At 38.9% G+C, this 21,929-nt stretch overlaps 1 protein-coding gene across 21 annotated transcripts in view; it reads right to left on the minus strand.

Moving 5' to 3' along the window:
* TENM3 (teneurin transmembrane protein 3) overlaps nt 1-21,929 on the minus strand; it is a 1,290,863-nt gene that overhangs the window by 181,519 nt on the left and 1,087,415 nt on the right. Inside the window, exon 1 of one of the 21 annotated variants that reach the window (XM_054295917.1) lies at nt 11,506-11,558. The exons of the other annotated variants lie outside the window; for them this stretch is intronic. Coding sequence (XP_054151892.1) covers nt 11,506-11,548 — 43 coding nt within the window. The 5' untranslated portion in view covers nt 11,549-11,558. Of the gene's footprint in view, nt 1-11,505; nt 11,559-21,929 lie in introns of those variants that run through there. 21 annotated transcript variants of the gene reach the window in all.

Below are 21,929 nucleotides of genomic sequence, written 5' to 3' on the forward strand. Positions count from 1 at the left end.
AGCACAATGCTGAGCAGCCATCAGCATGAGCAGCACTGCTGCCAGAGCCTTCCATGTGCACTCAAACATCATGCTGCTGCTCCCTGCCTTCTCCCAATAAACTGAGGCAAACCCATGAAATTTCCCATAACACTAAAGAATCGCCCCATGCCTACAGAAGCACGCCTTTAGCAATGAGAAAGGAGAGAGCAGTCCTGCCACTGAAACATCAAACTTACCCAACCAGTGGTGAACTCTGGAAGGGCCTGAAGGTAACACCACTGAAATAGCTATTCTTGTTAGCTCCACCAAAATAGGTAATCTTGGTAGTTCCTTGTTGCTTCATTATCAAAAGCCCTCTCCTTCTTGCAGCACTTTCAAGTTCTATTTCTTGTTCAAGCTTTTTTCTGCTGCATTAAATGTGACTCCCTAACAAGGAATTTTGGGGAGGGGAGGAATTAGAGAATTACCAGAAAATTATTGACTGTTGTGTCACACAGCACCGCTCTCACAAGCAACGGGACATTTACTGGACATCGATGTCTCATTACATCTAGTATGTAATTTATTTCTCTGTTGGAAAAGAACTTATCAGTTTTGCCCATGTGGAGAAAATGTTTCTACTTTAGAAACAAATAGACCACCACAGGCAAGAAGCTGGAAAGCTTAAATGAAAACCCACTGCATGATCACTGAAGTCAGCTCGCTACCAAAGCTGCTAAGGGAGCAGTGTTGAAATGGGCCAGAGGTGGCATTTTGGGGCCAGATTTTTGACAAAGCCTCATTGAGGAATTATTTAGAAAACTGAGAACAATAAAATCTGTAAGGTACTGAGAACTGAGAGAAAGCTGGACTCTGTGTTTAGATGTCTCTGGAAACTCAGCATTAAACAAAAACCCCAAGTCCCTTATTTTTGCCTGAAGATATAAGCAATAATGTATTAGCTGATGATTAAATTTTGTGAAGCACTACAGAGTTGCATATTTTTAGTCATTCTCCCACTGTAAGAAATTATTGGTATCTAAAATGGAATATATTTTGACTAGTATATAAACCTTTTGTTTTAATTTTTTGCCATTTAATCTGCATTTACACTTGGCAGGACTGGATAAGTGCACTAGCAATATGTACAATTTATAACCATAAATTTCAAATCAGGTTAGTTATCCATTAAAGTTCAAAAGAATACAGACTTAGCAATTCTTAAATAAATATACAAACCCCTCACATTAGCTTAGGTAGGTCAAAAAATGCTGAATGGAGTTGAAAAAACACCTTTGGCCTCAGACTAAACACAGAAAATTTCAGTCCAAGAATGCTTTTCATAAAGTTATGAGCTAATGAACAAAAGGGCATTCTAATAAAGTTTCATGAAATATTAGCTATGAAAACCAGCAGTAATATTATAATCTTTATTTCTTTGCCAACTCGACCACTTCAGAATAGTAAAAACCATAGTCAAGTAAACCACACGAGTTACTGTGAAGTAGTTTTATCTCAAAGAAAATAGAAAAGGACCAAAAGATTGAGAAGAAATTCCAAAATAGAGAGAAAATGCTTGTTTATGCCTGAGTGGAGCCAAGGGTAACAAACCCTCTTTACCAAGCTGCTTCCAGAATCCTTGGGCCTTGGTCCAGGGACAAGGGACACGCCAGCTGGGCCATCCATATCTGCCAGCAGGCAGAGGTTATCCATCTCTTTGAATGGGGATGAAAGGAAATTGCTGTCTGAGTGCTTTGCAAACTCTGAAACAACTGCTCTTCAGCTAAACAGCAGGATTGCCAGTAGAAAATAAACAAGTCTCTGAGTTCTTGAAAAAAATATTAATGTTGACGTATTCTACTTTCAAGATGCCCCCCTCATTACCAGTAAAAGCTGACAGATAAAAACCAGTTATTGCACAGAAAGCATTTAGAACAACTGGTCTGGAAGCCCTGTCCTGTAAAACTAAAATTCCCACATACATTATGGCACGTGCTTTCCAAGACCAGCCACACCTTCCCGCCAATGTTCACGAATCTCTACTGCCAAAACATCTACCAAAGTACTTACTGATAAGAAAAGACATGAACAAATTTCTTACTTGACTAGTTTTTTTCCCCTCTGAACAAGACACTTTTAAACAGGTTCTTGGCCAAGATTACATTTGTATTCACACAATGCCTCTTTTATGAAAAGATGTAATGCAACCTATTATGAGAGCAGCTCCTAAAAAACTCAGCTAATGGCTTGACTTTGTGTGCATTCATATCAACACAAAATAACTAATTTTATACAATGCTTGATAATGCAGCACCACGTAAGGAAGAGATTACGCAGAACACTTAAAATATGCTCATTCTGAAAGGATCAGACCTTATAAAATGCAATTTATAAGCATGGAGAAAAAAAGAAACACAGAACTGAAATCAGGTTTACCCACATTTCATTAATTTTGTGCTTTGGCATGTTAATGCCTAATGCACATGCAGTTTTCTACATTCAACATGTAGTTGGTTACTACATATAACTTAAATTAGCCTCTACACTTGAAATGTCACGATTTCTACATGAAGAGATAAAGGAATAGTCTTAGCTCTCTTGCTCAGATATCTGAGATGCCCTTTTTTTTTGTGATTTGTTTGTATTTGTTATTTATCTTTGAGATATGGTAGCGGTCCTAATATTCATTCTTTACACGTTTTCTGACGCAGTTACCATTCATTATATATTTCTAAGCAGTTACAGCTGGCAAAGTCAATTCTTGGTCAGACTCTTCAGATGCAGAAGCAGAAAACAAATCACAGGATACTTCAAAGTCAGATCCTATGACTAGAGGAGGCTGTTAATCAATGCAGTTTAATACAAAGCCCTCTGCCTCACTGATGTTAAGATTATGTGTGCTGAGGTGAGCAGGCAGTGATATTAAGAACCATACACAAATTTCTTGTGAATAAAAATGATGCATCAGCCCATAACATTTATCAGCCTATACAAACTCTCAGGAATCCAACTTTCACTGCAAGTGTCTTTTTGGATCTATTTACTTCAGAAGACATGGTATGAACGATAGCATAATAAGTTTTACTATGTTTCAGGCATAAGTGACTCATACATCATTCCATTTGAAAGAAAAAAATCCTAACATGCAGTACGATATGTTACTGCAGCTGCTCCATGGGAATAACAACATACCCATTTGGAGGGAAAATACATTTATGAAAATGCCTGATTAGCAGAAAACAATTCATCCTAAACAATAATACCCAAATGCTTTTTTGATGTTTTTATGGTCACAGTCTCTTTTCATAGAATCTATTGGATTAAATGCATTCAGCTCTTTTCCTCCCATTTCTGGCTCAAAATAGTCTACATTGATGTTATCCATAAAAACCAAACGAAAAAATTTAACTCACATGACGGCCTTTGAAGGAGGGGCTGTCATGTGAGTTGAATGTAAAGTTACTGGACAGAGTGCATCAAATTATTCTCTTACTTCATGCATCTCCTACCAGGATCCCAGTCTGAGGGCAGAAATGCATATTCTCTCTCCTGTTTGCTTTGCAAAAATACTGTGTTTTTATCTTGCAGGCCTCCAATCCCCTGCAAAGGTTATGAACTGAATGCTGCAAATCCAGCAGGAAACAAACCTCTGAGAACTGCACAACACATGTGAAGCCAAGGCAATGAACCTGCACCTGTGACCTCCTAGGGACAACGCTTCCCAATATCTTGGCCTTCCCTTTTACAACTAAGGAAATCTCTACCTTTTTCCCTCTTACCTTTCCTTAGTCTTTTATTTACTTAATGAACATTCTTTATTTTCCCTCACATCACAATAAAAAAGTTTCAGACACCTTTTCTTTTACAAATTCATTAATTCATTTCACTAAAATTCCACTAAAAAATTATGAAAACGTTGGCATGTTAATTGTAGCACCAGTCAACGAATTATGCCATTTAATGTAAAGCACTGGTGTACTAAAATAAATGTAGAAATTATTTACAGCACTTTGAGACATGTATATGGGATAACACAAGGACACAAGTAATAGTGGTAATGTCATTGCTTACTTTTCATGAAAGCAAACTCAAGACATGTTTAAAAAACAAAGGGCTAAGTAGAGACAGTTGGGCAATTCTTATGGACTGTCCCACAACCATGCACCAATACAAACCGCAGACTCTTCAACACCAGAAGACACCCAGAACTACCTCTGCTCCCACCTGCTGCTGAAGAGACATCTCAGATGGTATCCCCAACTTTGGGGCCATGTCAGAGTGACAAACCAGCAGAGACAGCAGCTAGCCAGAGAAAAGACACTCGAATGTTTTGCTTGATTCGGGCCAGAGGATTAAGTCTGGGTCTCCTACCTTCCAGGTGAGTGCCCCAGCTAATAGCCTGCAGCTAATAGCAGAGCAACTTGTTATCCCTCGTTTTTTTCATTAAAATCTCTGAAGAACTGTGTTTAGTTCCTCATCAAGATGAATGCCAAGCCTGCTAAATTTTTCATGACACTGAATTCTTGTTCTCCTGCCAGCCCTAGTTATGTGTGAACATTTCAGACTCCCTCAGGCATTTATTTTACTACAGAGTCCTGAAATACTTAAGTCTATTAAGACCTAAAATAAACAGGCAAAAAGGAGGAATCTGCTAGTTGTTCCTCCAGTCTACATTTTCAGTAGACAGTGCCCATACCAGTGAAGTGCAGAAATTATTCTCAGTGTCACCAGTGAAATGATGGTACATTTGGCAACACACACATCAAGCCATGTCAGCTACCACAGTGAGGTTCAGCTCCACACCACAGCAGGAGCAGCACTGTCTGCAGGCTGCAAAGATCCAGCCAAATAGGGTGGATCCAGAAAAGCTGGATTTACTAAACACACACACAATGGCTATTCTGCATGTGCATTAGCTCTGGGTTTGTGCCCAACGCAGTCCCTGCCTGCTCCCTTGCTGCCAGGAAAGAGGACAGCTGGGAGTAGACTATGACTGAAAAATAATTCACACTTCTTGGCCTTGGTTACCCTCCTCACCAAAAGCCTTTCTGGAGCAGAAAGCGTGCTGGCTGTGAGCTAGGCTGGCTTGCTGCTGTGTGTTGGACAAGTGGGAGCTTGAGGAAAGGAGGCCAATCATCAAAAGACTTCAGCCAGGCCTTGAAGGGCAGCAGACACCTGACTGAACTAACCACAGGGCTGCAAATCTTCCTGTCACATAGGCTATGAGCTGTGCCTCCCTAAACTCCCTGAGAGAACACTCAGAAAAAACTCTCTAAATAAATTATCTGGATTTTAAGTCACCTACTGAAATAATTTTATGGTTACTCCCAGTTTATCTGTGCATTCTGTAGCTGCTCTCTCCATAGGAGGTCTGAAAATAGACCAAGCTTTGTTCTTTATCTCGAGGACTCTTACTCGCTACCAAGAGTAAACTCCAAGAGCACTTCAATCCACAATGCTTCATTATTATTGCTATAGTCACTGGGATTATATACTTAGAAAGGAAGTACAAATGGCCAATTTGCGGCCAGAAAATATCAAGCCTGATATCAGATCTAGAGATCAACATTGTTGTCTTAGAGAAACACTGTGCAGGTGTAAAACACTGTGTATGGATTACACAGTCTTATGTTGGATATGCTATGTAGAAAGGAGGCAATGTTAGTACTAAATATGCTGTCATGAGTTGCTGGTATGCACAAATCAACAGCTCATGCCTGCCCCTGGCATATCCTCAGAAATCTCCCAAACACCACACCATCTTCTACATAATGCCTCTTATCATCCATACTTTCACTTTTCTATTTTTTTTCTTTAAAAAGTATTTTGTGTCTTCTTCTATATCTATTTTGTTTGAAGCAAACTTTAAAAATCCTCTTGTTAAACAGTTTCTCTTCTACACTTTTTAAATTATTTTTATATAGATTTTAGTCCTTAGGAGACCAATGCTCAAGATCCCTGTAATGAACTAGATTTAACATGGCTGTAATATGTCTCTGTAATCCTGGCAGGTGACGCTGCCTAAAAGCACAACCTAAGATGAAAGGCCTCAAAGCTTTTTGTCATTAAGGCTTGTAAGGGATTTTTTCCCTCAATACAAAATCTGACAGCAGGGTCTTGCCAATGTCCCAGCAAACTGGAGTGTTGATATCCAACTTGTTCCTTGTCCTGTTTCTCATACTACCAATATACATTGCCAAAGAGGTCTTTCAGGAGGCAAAACCAAAATGATTTCCCTAGACGTTAGGAATACAGTGGGGAGAGCTGTGGGGAAGTCTTCCTGAAACCTGTAATTCTACAAAGTGCATGTACTTATCGTTAAAGAAGTAGAGTTGGACTAGAACTTGGCAGTTCTTTTACGTGCTATTTCCCTGTACCAGTGAAGAATTGTGACGGTACTTCAGTTTTCTGGTCTGTACACAGTAATTTTCAAAAGGGAGAGAACAGGAACAAAATCACCATCAAGCAGTAAGTCCCACATAAACAGTTCTCAGTTCTACAGGTAAACTTTCATTTAACCTTTGCCTGCAAAACTGCTCAAATTAAATGCACATCATGTTAGTTCCATGTATTACTTGTAATTCATTTTACCTCATTACTTAGTGATTTTTGCCCTGTTTTTCTCTCTCTTCACCTCACCTAATTTCACCTTGACAAACTGAAAACATGCCAATACAAAAACTGTTTCTTCCTGTAATTGGCCAAGTCATTTTGCATAACTGGAAACATGCTGTAATCCCAGTTACAACTGTACTCTTTTCTCATTCTTCCAATGCGAGCACAATGGCAGTATCAGCCTGAGTGGTGTGTCTGTGATGAATCAGATCTCATGCCCCTGAATGCTCATGGCAGAAGAAAAAGGGAATCAGTCATTTCTCCCACTGAGGACTGACAGGATATGAAACACGGAGGAGAGTGAAGTTAGAGCATCAGAGCTGCCAGTTTTTCCATCACATGGGACCCTACAAAGGCCCACAAAGCCCATTTCTGTAAGATAAAAACACAGAACAATCCCTTGCTGTGCCTCCATGGACTGAGTGGGACAGAGCTGCCCTCAGCAGAGCTCTGCAGTGAAATCATGGCTACGGTTCCACAGACACCTGAGAAGCTTTACTGCTCTTTGCTTTCAAGAAGCAAAAGGACCTGCTGTCAAGGATTTCACCTGCAATACTCTTCTGCCTTGCAGAGCGAGAACTCCACTTAAGGGTGTTAAGAGCTCAGGAACTTGAGATATTCAAAATTTAAGCCCAGGGTGACTAAAACCCATTTCCAAATCCCTAAAATCTGAATATATAATACAAACACTGAAACAGCTTTGTCCAAAGAAATGTTAGATTGTGACCCCTCAAGTATCCTTCAGTGGTGTTTTTTATTCAGTTTTGAATGGGAGCTGTGTAATGAGGAATGTCAAATAAATATTCCCCCAAAATGAAATATGACAAAAGCTTCATTCAGAAACCACACATGGTGCTGTCACACATTTATTACCCACGAGCTAAAATTTGTCTAATGTAATTTAAGATTGATAATTACTGATAGAGGACATATGTGTTTTCAATAAAAAGAAACTGTCAAATTAAAATTATTTCCTTTCCAGAGGACCATGGTTTGAAATAACAGCTCAGATTTATATAACTGAAATAACTCTATAAATTTCCAGGATTAAAAAATATTTTTTTGCAAATGAAATCTTGCCCGCCCTTCAACCATTTGCATCATTCTCTCAAACACAAGGGAAATGAAAATACACAAAATCAAATAAAGAAAAATGTAACAGTATGTTACTTGCAAATAAGAACAGAAGATTTGCATTTTTTAAATCCAGCTTTTAACGACTGATTTGGTTTTAATTAATTTATGATTAAAATTATTATTATTATGTTAGTGGGAACAAGGAACTCTGTTATGGTGGGTGTTACAGAAGTATGGGGAAAAAAACCCCAAATTTTCCTGTGAATGAAATAAGAAATGGCTGGCGCTAGACAGCATTCACCTGAGAGTGCAAAGTGAAAAGGGAGAATAAGTGAATTACTAATGAACATCCCTCTCCACAGTGCCATGCTACTCGAGGTCTCCAATGTGGCGAGCGTGCTGCCAAATCCTAATGCAGGTCCCAGAGAAGCTCCAGGGGAACGGCAACCTGCAAACCTGACATCCACACACTACTGAAGTTAATAGAAACTATAATAGCAAAAAGACTAAGTGGGCCCTAAGTGGGGTCTAAGAAGAATCAAATTTCAGTTTTCATTAAGTGAAGCCTTACAAAATTAACCCAATTCTTTGAATAGCTCAAACAAACATGTGAAACCAGTGATCCAGTCAATCAATTTAAAAAAAAGCTTTTAACAAGTGCTTTACCAAAGGCTTTTAAAGGAACTGAGCACCCATGGCAAAACAGAGGTCTCTGCACAGCAACGTGACTGGTTAAGAGACATAGCCAGAAATGAGGGGTAAATGGTCAAAACCTGCATAGTGAAAGAAGCCTACCAGGGGAACACCACTGGGATCTGCTCTCCTTCCCATACCTGTAATTGACCTGGAAAGATAGCTGAGCACTGAAGCAACCAAGTTTGCAGATGATACCAATTTATTCATGGCAGTAAGGATGAGGGCAAATGGTGAAGAATCACAGGACCTTATGAAATTGAGTGACTAGACAATGGAATGGTAAATTTAATTCAGTGTGGATAAGTGTAGAGTGATGCACATGGGAAAATATAACCTTAACTTCACATGTACAGTGATGGGCTCTGAGCTGAACATTATCGCTCAGGAGTGAGACCTTGAGGTTACAATAAATAGTGCCATCAAAATGTCAGTTCAGTGCTCAGCTGCCAAAAGAAAGCAGCCCAAATATTAGGTATTGTTAGGAGCTGAACAGGAAGCAAAGCAGAGAACACAATTATGCCACTTTGTAATGTCACTCAGTTCATACACTGTCTCTTCTTCCAGTGATATGGTTCAGGGACATGCTTCATCACTGAGTATTTTGTGTTTACTCTTAAAAGGATTAGAGCAAAACAGAAAGCATCTTAAAACATATGAGTGAACTGTAATTAGGGGTACAAAGACAGCAGTTTCAACACTGATTGCATTTCAGACAAGAGTTCTCTGAGACTGTATCCAAAACTCAAGGAGAGAGGGTCTTCCACATACTTGCAGATAAACTACTCAAAAAACGAGGTTGACGAATTACATGCGTACAACCAATGAGCTCTGTTATAAGGCATTGCTATACATCAAAAGCTCACCCACTGCTAAGTGCTCAGGCTTTACCCAGTACTTGAAGTCCCTGGGAAAGGACAAGTTTGAAGATTTACCTTCACTCCAGCAGCATACAGCCAACTAAAATTCATTTTGCCATGTCATCTTGAAGCAACAAGGTTTTAAGCCTTAAGGGTTGGTACAAGAGCCCACAAAAGGGTAAGTAAAAACAATTTAAACTAAAAATCTTCAAAGTCTTGTGTTATTCCCTGCTCTCTTTTCCTCATTTTCTTCCCTATCAGATAGCCTGCTCAAGATGCCACTGGAACCAGTCTTTTGGTGCTTAACAACAGAAAATCACTTTTACCTACTGAGGTTCTGTAACAGGAAACAACTAAATTAAATCTAGGCCTTCAGATTTCTAATCTCTACACATCTCTACTACAACACCTACGTCTTGCTTTTATGAGAAAGGGCGTGTCTGTGTGCTAATGGTCTGGTATTACTTGTATCTTTGTCTAATTTCATGAGCCATGAGAACATTCTGGATTTTATTTGGATTGTTACACATGAGACACGAGTTCTGTCTATCAGCAGTGGCTACCTATGGTGTACCCTCTACTTACTTGTATAAAATACCATCTATTTACTTCACATATTCCCACTCTTGTGAATAGGAGAAATATACTCTCACCACAATCTATACCCAACTTTCACAGTAGCTTTGCCTGTCATGTAATAGAATAAATACAGAAAGAGAGAGAATACATTGAAAGAAAAAGCAGCATTGTGATAATTAGTTATTAACCTAATTTTAAATTCACAAATGTATCAAATATGCACATGAGTATTTTTTAACAAGAAGTAAAGCTATGTGGAGTATTTAACTAGCTTAAACTATTAGCTAAGAGTTGCTGCAGATGGACTAGTAACACATTTAAAACAGACCAAGATAAAAATTATTTGTTGCCTTTGTTTTAGCCCTACATTTCATAAAAAAATCCCTTAGTGATTATTTCTATTCAAATGCTATAGTGTTACACTATGAAATAAAGTTGGTCTTTTTTATTCTTTTCCTACAGCTGTAATTTTCTACTGTTGAAGTAATTGAAGTTTCTTTCTTTTTCGAAGGCACTTTTCAATTTGTGCTGCCCAAGCATGTTTTAAAGACACATCATGAAGGACACTCAGCAGGATGAGCTCTGGAAATACAAGTTATCTCAAATAACAAAAAAGCTTCTACAGGAATAAAGAGTATGATTTTAATTAAAGCAGAATGAAGAATGCGAAGTAAATATTAGCTGGTAGCAATGCACTAAAAATTTCAGTCAACACAAATAAATGAGAGTCAATCCAACCCCTCACAGAAATGCCTTCAGCATTCTTAAGACAAGGCACAGAATTGGTGATGCCGTGACAGGATGCAGACTGAACTCAAGGCAGTTCAAGGCACATCACCTCACTAACTCAAGCTCCATCTATCAGGTGAGATGACATTTCGGCAAGATTGCACTTACTTTAGTTAACCAAAGAAAACCAAAATCAACCATCACCAACCAGGCAACTACCCCTGTATCCCTCTCTCTTTCTCTCCTGCTGCCCACAACAAATTAAGTGACAATCTGTCTCCTGAAGTGACAGAAGAACCATTAATTAATCACAGAATCCCTTGGATCGCTAGGTAAATCATTCTGTTGAGCCGACGTTGTTTTCAAAGGGCAGGGCTAAGTTGCTGCAGCTACAGCTGCTGCCTTTGAGCACTGGCAGCTACAGATCACCGGCAGAACAGGTGAGGTGCACAACAGCAGCCAGCCCTTTAAAAGTCCTAAAGCACCCTGAAACTTTAATTCTGTCACTCACTTAGAAAACACTGAATAGATGAAGTTTTCAGAAAGCCATTCTAACAGAATTCCTCATTACAGCTCTAATTACAAGCTATCTTTATAATGTGCACCTGACAACACAGTGAAAAGCACTTTGCTTTAAAGGTCAGAAGACTAAAAGAACAATTTGCTATTTATAGTAACCGGTGAACTTTTCTTATTTGGCTGCTTAAGCAGCCAACCCCTGAGTTGAATGTAATTAGGGAGGGGATATTCAATTTACAGTATCCACAAGTAATGATAATTACACTGGTTCAAAAAAGCTGTTGGTAAGCATAAGAAACCCTCGTAATTACATCCCGTTTCCAAAATTACTTGAGCACCGTGAACTTGACGCATTTCAGCAAATGAAGGCCAAGGCACATAAATGAGAGCTACGGCGCTTTAAAAGCTGCACTGTTTAACATAATGAGCCGCCCGACCGGAGGGAGATCGCGGAACGCGCTCCGTAACTCACCCCGACAGCCCACGCCATCTCCTTCCTGCTCACAAATATCCATTAAGAAAAACATGAGCCGGCTCCCTCACTGTCTCCTTGCCATCCTCCGCCAGCATCGCGCAGCTCCCCCGGCAGAGTGGCCCGGGAGCCCGCCCCTGGAAGCGGGCCGGGCTCCGGGAGCCGGGCTGGGGCTCCGGCTGCCGATCCCAACACGCTCCGGAGAGCGCCGGAGCTGCGAGCGGGGAAACGCCGCCGTGTCCCCCCCGGCAGCCCCCGCCCGCCGCAGAGCAGCTCGGTCAGCAGCCCGCCAGGACAAGGTGAAAAATAAACAAATAACCACGATCGCGGCAGCTGCGGCGATCGCTCTCCGGAAAATTATTCAGGCATTATGAGGGAGACGGCATTAAACGCTGCCACTTGCAGCTTCACGGCTCTCTGCGTATTCGCATCAGCCTGGGATGAGCACTTAAGGAGTATCATCAGAGAGCTTACCCAGCTGAGCATCTTCCATTATGTTTTTGTCTTAAAAGGAGATAGCAGGAACCTCTCTGCCTGACAGGCAAAAGGCTTGTCATAATTCATTAATAACACAGCCTTGCTCAGGTTTCCTTCAATGAAATCAGGCAGGCATCCTATGAAGAAAATGCTGAGTGAACAACAGCTTCTCCAGACACAATGCAATAAACTTGCCAGCACTTGGCACCATTTGGTGTCTGAGACAAGAATGACCAACGCTATTCGACAAGACCTGTCAGAGTCCCTTAAGGCTCCTAGTGAAGAAACTCAAAAACCCAAACAGTAATTCCTCAGCAGGATGCGATTCACTGCTTGGAAGCAAAAACTTCACGTTTCAGCTGCAGAGATAAATGCATCAGTCTGCTTTTGCTACACTCAGGGTAAAGCTGGCAATTTACTCTGAGGAACTGTTTGCATCCAAAGGGAAAAAAGCAAGAAGAGGTGTGGTAAAAAGCAACAACTACAATATTAGATAACTGAAAAAATTAACAAGACTATCACAAGTCTTCCACCACCTAGAAAATACAGCTGAAGTTACCTGTAAGGAATGGAAACAAGCTCAGGTCAACAACTCAGATAAAGTCATTAGGATAGCATCCAAGCAGGGAGGACAGAAAATTACTTACTTTTTTCTTTTTTTCCTTTGTCTAGTATGCATCCATTCATACAGTACCTGTTACATTTAATTGAGTCTCGTGTACTTCCTCCTAAGAGATCAGTTCCATCATTTCAAAAAATGAAGAAAAGCACTCTTACTTGTATTTGATCTACTAGCTTTCCCTACACTCACACTGCTTCCTATGACAAAATAATCCAGTAATACAGTAAGTACGAGCCATCCCAGCATACAGCATTTGCTATGATCCAAGTTTTAAACAGCCTACAGCATAAAAGCTAGTACTACAGATTTTATATTTACTACGACAGGGTTTCCAGGTTGGCATGTGATTTTTAAAACATGCTTTATCATCATGCAGTCCAAACATACATAACTTAATTTTGCACAAATAGAAAAAGCAAATAATGTACTGATGATGGTTAATTAATGATTTTAGAATATCTGTATCACAAAATCATCTTTTTTGCAATGAAGTGGGCTAAGGTAATTTGCAAACAGCACAATATTATTGCTTCCTTAAGCTCCTTTGTGTTTAACTTAGGCTTTATAATTTATTTTGAGTGCAATATCTGTCATTAAAACTGTGGCTTATAAACATTATTAGAAACAGCTCTATTAGCATGTCTAGAGATTGCTGTATTTGAGCAGAATGCAGCTGATTGAACAGAAATCAATAAAGGTATTTAATGATTTAATGAGAAAAATAAGTGACCCTCACACCCCTAATAGATTAATGTCACTTATGTGCAACACATTGCATAATGCTGACACAGAGCTACTCAAAGCAGTGTCACTTTTCATATGAGTGCCTTAAAACCTTATCAAAGGGAAATTGTGTTTTAATGCTATTTCAGATGTCATTTTTGAGAGGATTTTTACAATCCCATTGCATAAAGCAGAAAGCATGATCTGAATTGTTACAAGTAGCTTTTGTCATTGGCACATGTACTAGGTCACCCTCCGAAGTTACATGGTGAATGAAATCCTGAACAACCTGTTTATTGTCAGCTTTCATCTCTCAATACACCTTTGCCTATATATCTGAATCTCCCACTCAATACCAAGAGCATGCTTTGCCAGGGAAGGGAAACTTCTCCTCATGGTCAGTACTACAGCACGAGCTAGACGGGATGCACAGCTCCCCAACACGCTTCTTGGGAATCCAGACGGAGGAGGGAGGTAATCTAAATGACAGAGTAAATGCCATTACATAAATGTTTGCCTCCCAGCCATTTAGACAACCTCTCAGATCTCTTAAGAACATGCATGTCTTGTCTGTCCACCTTCAATACACTGCTTTTTTATCCCATTTTACATCTATTCACTAAAAAGCAACTGTGGGCTGCAACTGAGCACTGAGCACAATTGAGCAAACCATTTCATGGTCTCACTCCTTTATTTTCACTTTAACAGACTGAAGACGGAAATATGCAGTATTTACTTGTGTTTCTTCAGTGACATGAAAGGTCCCTTTTGGGAAAGAAACAAGTCAAATTCAACATGTCACCATGCACTAAGCAGGCTTTGCAATGACAAGGCTGCCTTTACAATTCCTTTATAGCAAACCGAAACATAACTAGGGGGAGCTGATGTTCGATTTTCTTCTTCTATTTGCCATATTATCTATCATAATTTTTTGTGCAACATGAAGAAGTGAAAATAACTTAAAAAAATCCCAAAACTTTTTCCTAAAGTTAATACAGTCCCAGCTTTCATACACAGTTTTCACCTGAAGAAATGGGAAAAAACTCTGTTCAGATAAAAAAGGGAAGCAAATGCAAAAGCTTTTTCTGACTGTCTTGAACATTTCCTTATTTCTCCCCAAAGGATATAAAAACTACTCCAGTAAATGTAGCATCATAATTGGCTATAATTGACTCCATTCTTCAATTTTTAAGGCAATCTATAAAATATGGATCTTTTTGTCAACTGGGAGACAATTTTGTGACACCACACTGTTTATCTTGTTAGAGTGATCTCAGCTTCACTTGATATCATTTGTTACCACTCAGACTACCTTATTTTGGCTGTAATCCTGCACCTCTCTACATTTAATGCACTGCACACTACGTAGCTCCAACACCAAACACTTTGAGTGCTACCAAAGGGAATTAATTGCTGCAAGATCATTGTCATAGGGGAGAAGAGCAGCAATGACACAGCAGCAGGTGAAGCACAAGCAAGCAAGCTGTTCCAATCCATCAGTGTACTTCATGCTATTCTGTCATTAGTCCATCTCACAACTGTGAGTGCACAGGAATCAGAGGGCATGGGGGACAAAAGAAAAATGCAAAGCAAAACTGCTTTGCTGCTCTTTTTCTATGACACCTGCTGTTTTACTGAATTTGCAGCATTTTAAGGTAAACTTCTAGCACACTGTCTGTATGGACTCTTATGACATCATGGGAGTTTTGCATCAGACTCTTAGGTCACAACAGTATGATGACCAGTGAATGGAAATGACTGCATCTGGCCATTTCAAATAGCTGAAATACCGTGAACACCTCACAAAGATATTGGCTTCAAACACAATCTTTGAATGTAGAATCGACTTATCTTTTTTTTCCCCCTACATCTTCCAATAATTATTTTTATTTATATCTCCCTCTATATGCTGCAACACTTCAACTGAAAACTAAGTAAAAGGATGATAAAATCTAAAACCGAAAAAAAAAAATCCAAATACAAATAGCCACAAAACTGCAGCAAATGATTGATAGAAACATTGATGTAATCCCATCCATAGCAACAGTTTAATTATGAGCATCTTGGCAGTGAGCCTGCTCTATGTGTTGATTTTCCCCAGCAGAGAATGCCATACAATCCATCTTTGTGTTATGTGCTATATGACTACATGGAGAGGCCAATCAAAGGGGAACAAGGAACAGAGAAGTTGTAGTAAATTACTGGGGTGATACAGGAGTAAGTACATTGACCATGAATAATTCTACTCCTGAGGATTAGCAAGCCTAAGAAAAAGGAGCAGTAGGGAAGAAATACCAGGAGGGTGCTACCCACAACAGAATAGCATATTCCTCAATCACACTGCTCACAGCATACAACATGAGTATACCTCTTCAACAAATGACATGAATTAGTGGTACTCAGTTTAAACACTCCTCTCTCGAACACCTCTTTCCAGGATCTCAGTGGTGTGGAGGAGCAGAGAAGCACCTTGGAAAGGAAAGCAGGTCCCCCTAGAGCAGGGACACAGGGCTCAGGGGCCATGGCTACATGACACACTGTAAAGCAAAGACTGCCAGAAGCAGCAGGTCTGCTGGGTGGAGCAGCCACTGCCAAGAACCCAGTGGCCTTGGGATTTGTGTTTTAAGGGTTTCACTCCTGAACAACACTACAACACAGCTAAAGCAGGCACATCAGAGGGGATGCACAACATCATGGTGAGCTGCAGAGTTCACTCCAGTAAACTAGAGGGCAAGGAAGCAACAGTGACAACTGGCAGGGACCTTAACAGGAAAAGGCAGCAGTGCAGGTTTAGGAGGTTATAAAATAAATGGTGAAATCTGACTGTGACTGCTTCTCAATATACCTCAGGTAACTTTCAGACGGAAAAAAAATTACAATAGAATTGTAATTTATAATTAAACTTACTTCCAATGTCTACATTGGAAAGTTTGTTAAAAAAACCCAACAAAAATGAACACAATATGTATCAATCTATATACAACTGCAATCTACAGTGCTTATTTATAAAAATAAAAATTTTAAAAGTCCTTAAATTTCACACCTATTTTTTGAAGCAACATTTAGGACAATGTCTCTGAAGCAGCAGCTTAAGGTTATACTATCCACTCTTTATTTTAAAGAAATGCTCTGATAATTTTTAAGTGTGTGAACAAAGGTTTTGTGAAATCCTGTTAGGCTGTTACATGTGGTAAGAAAACCATCAATCATTTCTGCAGCCTGGTGTCCACATTCACAACTTAACTCAATAAAGACTGGTTTTAGTTTCTATTAAGGTATGAATATTTTATACTTGTAACCACATAAATCAATAAGAATACTCATACATGTACATACACATATCATACCATGTGTTTCTCTGAAGAGCAAACAATACAGAAATTTGAAATAATGGCGCTTTAAAGATAAGATTCCCAAAGCTTACAGAAATTCTAGAAGATATACTGAAATCAAACACAAGCGCTGTTTCACTCAAAGTTGGGATTTTTTGGCAGTTGTGTGACTATTTCCATCTCCAGGACACTGTGGCTGCATCATACCATGAAAACACACTGGCTTTTATTAATACCAAATGTATGGGCATGTTCTACCTACTGTGGATCACCCGTCTGAGAAACTGCTTTTAAACACAAGTGTTAGAATCTGTGCAACTCTGCTGAGCTCTTCCTCATTAAAATTTACTTTAAACATGGAAGAAAGGGATTTGTGTGTGGGTACAACTTAATGTTCAAATCCATACGTTATAAAAATCTATTAAATCACTACACTGAAACTGAATTAATTATATAAGTTCTTGAGAGCCCAGGTATTTTAGCTCGGAATTCAGGTCTCATATTTCAACTCAGAGCACTCAAGAGGTAGTCTGGATTTCTAAATAACAATGTACTAGGAAGTGTCTGTACCTGATAAAAACTCCTTTTGTGCATCAGCTCAAAAAATATTGTTTGATCATCTCTTTACTGTACATCCTCTCATAATAAACACAACATCTTCCAAAATACCTGTGTGACTTTACTGATCGAATGATTACCTGAATAGAACACCCAGCTGATTACATTGAATATTCAGTTACCTTATTTACCCTTCAACAGCTAGACAACACAAGAGAAACCCAGATGAATTTCTGGTCAAGACATTATTCAAAACTAGAGTAATATAAACAGTTACATTAGCCCTTAGTAAGTTTACCTTGATATTTTCACAAAAAGGTGATTTGCAAAATCGTGTGGGAGTGAGGGAAAATGGGAGTCTGCTCTTAGGCAGATAGAAATCCATAGCTTGTACAGTGCTCTTGATGCAGGTGTTTTAGTGGCACTTTTTATTTGTGAAAAAGAACTTTTAAATACAAGAGTGACTGTGCTTTGTAAATAAGGTTGCATTTGAAAATGCTTAATGGCATCTCTGACACACATACAAGTTTTGCAACTAACAAAACAATTCTTAAGTTCCATTCCAACTGCAAATCAAACAACTACATTTTTTTAATGAACCAAGAACTGAATTAATTATTACAGAACACCTGAAAGTTCTTAATGACTACTAAATCTGACATTAAAGTTTATGCCCATTTAATCTTTCACTATTTCTGGTGCATTACTTTAGATTAAAGCACACAAATCTGGCTGAAAATATCTTTGCCCTATCATCTGTACTATAACTTTTTCCCCTAATTAAAAACCTAAATAAAAAGCGCCCCAAAATGAGATGACTACATATCAAATCTCAAAGAAAAGAGGTTGATTTGCCACTTCAGAATTCTTAGCTATCAGAGAAGGCAGCAAACATCTTCTAGTTCAAAATAGTTATTTTGGTCAGTCTCCCACTGGGCAGAGTTGGGAAGTAGAGACAGAAAGTCTTCTGGAGGACATGAAGAAACATTAAGCCTGGAAGAACGCTACTGACAATATTTGCTGAAGTTGGACACACAGTTGTCCAGTTATCAACCACATACCTGGGTAAAAGGGGCAGTTCAGCCAGAAACAAGGCGCCAGTCCAGAGAACTAGAGTGAAATTTGGTGACATTTTATTGCAAAAAAACCTGCCCCAAACAAGAAAAAACCCCCACAAAACCAGAGAGCCCTATGCACTAGCTTCTGTTTTATTCATTGCTGTATTGAAGTCCAATAGCCTCTTTGTCACAAGTCCCAAAGACCCAAGGGAGGGGAAGATGTTTCACTTTCTCTTTGCTGAAGCAGCTGAGAAGGCTTAAAGCTGGGGAGGGTTTCCTGAGTCACTATCACCCACAGTAGCATCTATTACTCTGCCTGAGCTGGTTTTGATTAAAAGGTTGAGAAGCAAGCAGGAGACAACAGGAGTAGCTGACAAATGAACACTGATTCAAAACTAACCTGCAAGACACTTCTCAAACCATGTTAATTTAGTCTGACAGTGAATATGGAGCTTCTTATTAGGAATGCACGATGAACACACAGCCATGGGCTGCACTTATTTCAGCCAGGCATCAAGAAACGACACTTTCCTGTGGAACTTCTGCTTTACAAGATTAATATTTTAGACTAGAAATACACATTACATTTTCTTTGGCAGAATACAGCTCAGATTCTCTATCAAAAATCAGTATTTTGGACCACAACTGTGAAGCTTTTCATATTTACACGCTCTTGAATTAAATATTAAAATGGAGGTGAATGTTCTCAATATGCAACAATTGCCTGAACTATCTTTGATCATTTCTACATTACACAGGGCTGCAGCACAAATGTTAAAAAAAATGCTGTTGGAAGGAGCCAGTGTATTCCTACAATTCCTCACGATGCCAAATGTGCAAGCAGTACTTTGCATCTTGGGATCAATGTAAGTACCTCACTGCAGTACTGAGCACAGGCTCCTAAGCCTTGCTTCTGATTACCCCAGGCACTGCAGTCAGCTCATGTGGATGCATTGCTTTGGACTGGGGCAGTAGCTTGGGTACCTCTACACCAAATTATTACAGAAATAATTGGATGTACTCAGAGAAGCAATGTGTGGAGAAGCAGCATCAAGACAGACATGTATCAATGTTTATAAATTAAACTCAACTAAATTAAATTAATTAAAATAATGATTCTACAGTAAGACAGAAAAATAAAATTAATTAAAAAATTCAAACCAGAATAGCAGAATTATGTAGTGTAGTGCAATTATCACAATAAATAAGCATGTAATTTCTTATAAGAATTGATAATATTAGAGACTTGGACCTTGTTTAGACACTAGCCCCTAAAGGAGAGGGCATCAAAGCTTTGTGTGAACTGAAATTGTGTTCCAGCTAACCAGTGAACATGAAAGGATCAGCTCATCTCCATTATAAAACAAGTACTTAGATTGAGGGTCTCATGCCAATTATGGAAGCCTGCTAAAAATACGTCTGATTAAATAATAAGCTCTCCCTTCTCCCCTTCACAATCAGAGAAGGATAAAATGTTTCTGCTCTCTCCAAGACATTCCATCTTACGGCATTTAAATTAAAATACAAATCTGAAACACAAACCTCTTGATTGAAAAAAACATGTCTGTGATGTGTTGGGCAGAAAAGATATTTACGGACTACAAACTATTATACCGGGACTGTGCTCAGAAAAAAAATCTGTGTCTGGCCCTGCACATTCCTACACTACTTGATCATACTGTCAAATTGGCAAAATGTTGAAGGAAATACAGATATCCATTAAAACACCAAAACAAAACAAACTGAAATAGTATAGTACTTAAGTACAGTGCTTGCTATTTCTAAATTTAAATTATACTTCTGGAAGTTGGTATATTTGATAAAATTACCTTTTTTTTTTCTTCACTAATATCATCAATGGAGCATTGTTTTTTTAAGCCACGCATTCCTTTGCCAGATACCTATCCACTCGAGCAAGCAGAGGAAGCACGAGCCTTTCAGCAAGCCTGGTTTACCATATGACCAGACAAGATGACAAAGCTTGAAAAAAACAGATTACTTGCTTTTTCTTCAGCAGGCTAAAAGGCCTTCCTGGTTCTGCTCATTCGTCTCCTTTAGTCCAGCAAGCCAGAACAGAACAGTTTACTTTCAAGGTCTCATTAGTTTGGATTTACCATCCTAGGTATAGTCAGAAAATATTTTATGTTGGTTTCTGTTGAATGGACTGTAAATGTCTAAAACACAAGTTCTTCAAGGCTTTAACAAATTATTCTTTAAAAAAGTGCAGCTGAAAAGAAAAAATAGCTTTCTAGACTACAAAAATCAGGCATAAATCTAGGAAAAAGAATGGAAATAAAAAGCCTCAAAAGCAGCACTGCCTTAATCATAAGCAGAACAATTCTTCCTCTATTCTTCAGACAGATCTGAGATCCTGTTTTATATATAAACACATTCCATATTCCACTCAGCTCTTCAACTTCAAATAAAATTTCTTAACACAATAATCAGAATAATGAACACTGGATAATCAGAAGAAAACTATATTGCTCTCAGAAATCATTAGTGTAATTTCTGTTTTCATATGGGAGCCTCCCTGCTTCACCTTTGCTTACGTGCTCAAAGACCTGATCATGTATGCTCACACAGATTATCTCCTTCTAACAAGGTAATTGTAGCTTTGTTCACAAGACTGGGGAACCGTGCATTCTAACTTGGAAAGAGGAAAAAGGAATCCTGGGAGACGTGGGTGTGAGCACAAAGAAAATGAAAAAAACACCGTGAACAAAAATATAAAAGGAAAAAAAAGAGATAATATTCTAAATCTGAGTCAATCCCAAATCTTATTCCATGTGCCCAGATCTCTGGGAACTCGTAGGGAACTCCATTTAGCTCAGTGGGTTACACAGGCTGTAGCCATTTGCAGATGTACTGACTGTTATTTCTTTCCTTTCTCTTTGTCAAGGCATTTGGAAAAAAATAAAATAAAAATTTCAACACAAAACAAAAACCCTCCTGTCTTTTCCTTCCCCAAACCCACCACCCCTGTCTGTTTTAAAGCTCAGCACTTTGAGTTCTCCACTTCCTTCCTCAAGCCATTTGCCAAAGATCTGGATTTGCAAGGACTAGCAAACCATTTCCAGCACTAGGGAAAATTTCTAAACACTGCTCTTGTAAGAAGGTATAGTGAATTTTTGGAATTTTTTATTCTGAAAGTAGTGGTAATTATTCAGGATTTAAATCTCTTCTTTTGGTCTGTAACCATTCATTCTGACAGGATTTTCTTTGCTGTGAAGTTTCATTTACTTTCTCTGGTGAATAAATGCAGCCTAAAGACTGAAGAATAATTTTAATTCACAGAAATTGTATGCATGAGAAAAATGCTGTTGAACAGCACTATTTCACTGTTATTGAAATCCCAGAAGCAATAAGGTGTGTAGACAGGGGCTCTGTTCAACTAGAGAAGCAGAGATGCAGGTCTAGAAGGACCTGCTTCCTTTTTGCCTTTTTAATGCCACGTAGTTACCGCAAAACTCCTACCAACACACGTGAAGATGTGTGTAGCCAGGTTGTTAAAACTGAAAACAAAGGTTCAGATTATCTTGATCTGCTCTGCCTACAGCCTTATATGGAAAAGACACATCTATGTCTTGTTAAACTGAAGAACAAATTCCTCTGTTACATAGTCGACAAAACAGCTGGGTATTAAAGCATGAA

The sequence above is a fragment of the Melozone crissalis genome, unplaced genomic scaffold, assembly GCF_028551555.1.
Source record: "Melozone crissalis strain CALT ecotype California unplaced genomic scaffold, PUWL_Pcris_2 ptg000006l_1, whole genome shotgun sequence".
NCBI lineage: Eukaryota > Metazoa > Chordata > Aves > Passeriformes > Passerellidae > Melozone > Melozone crissalis.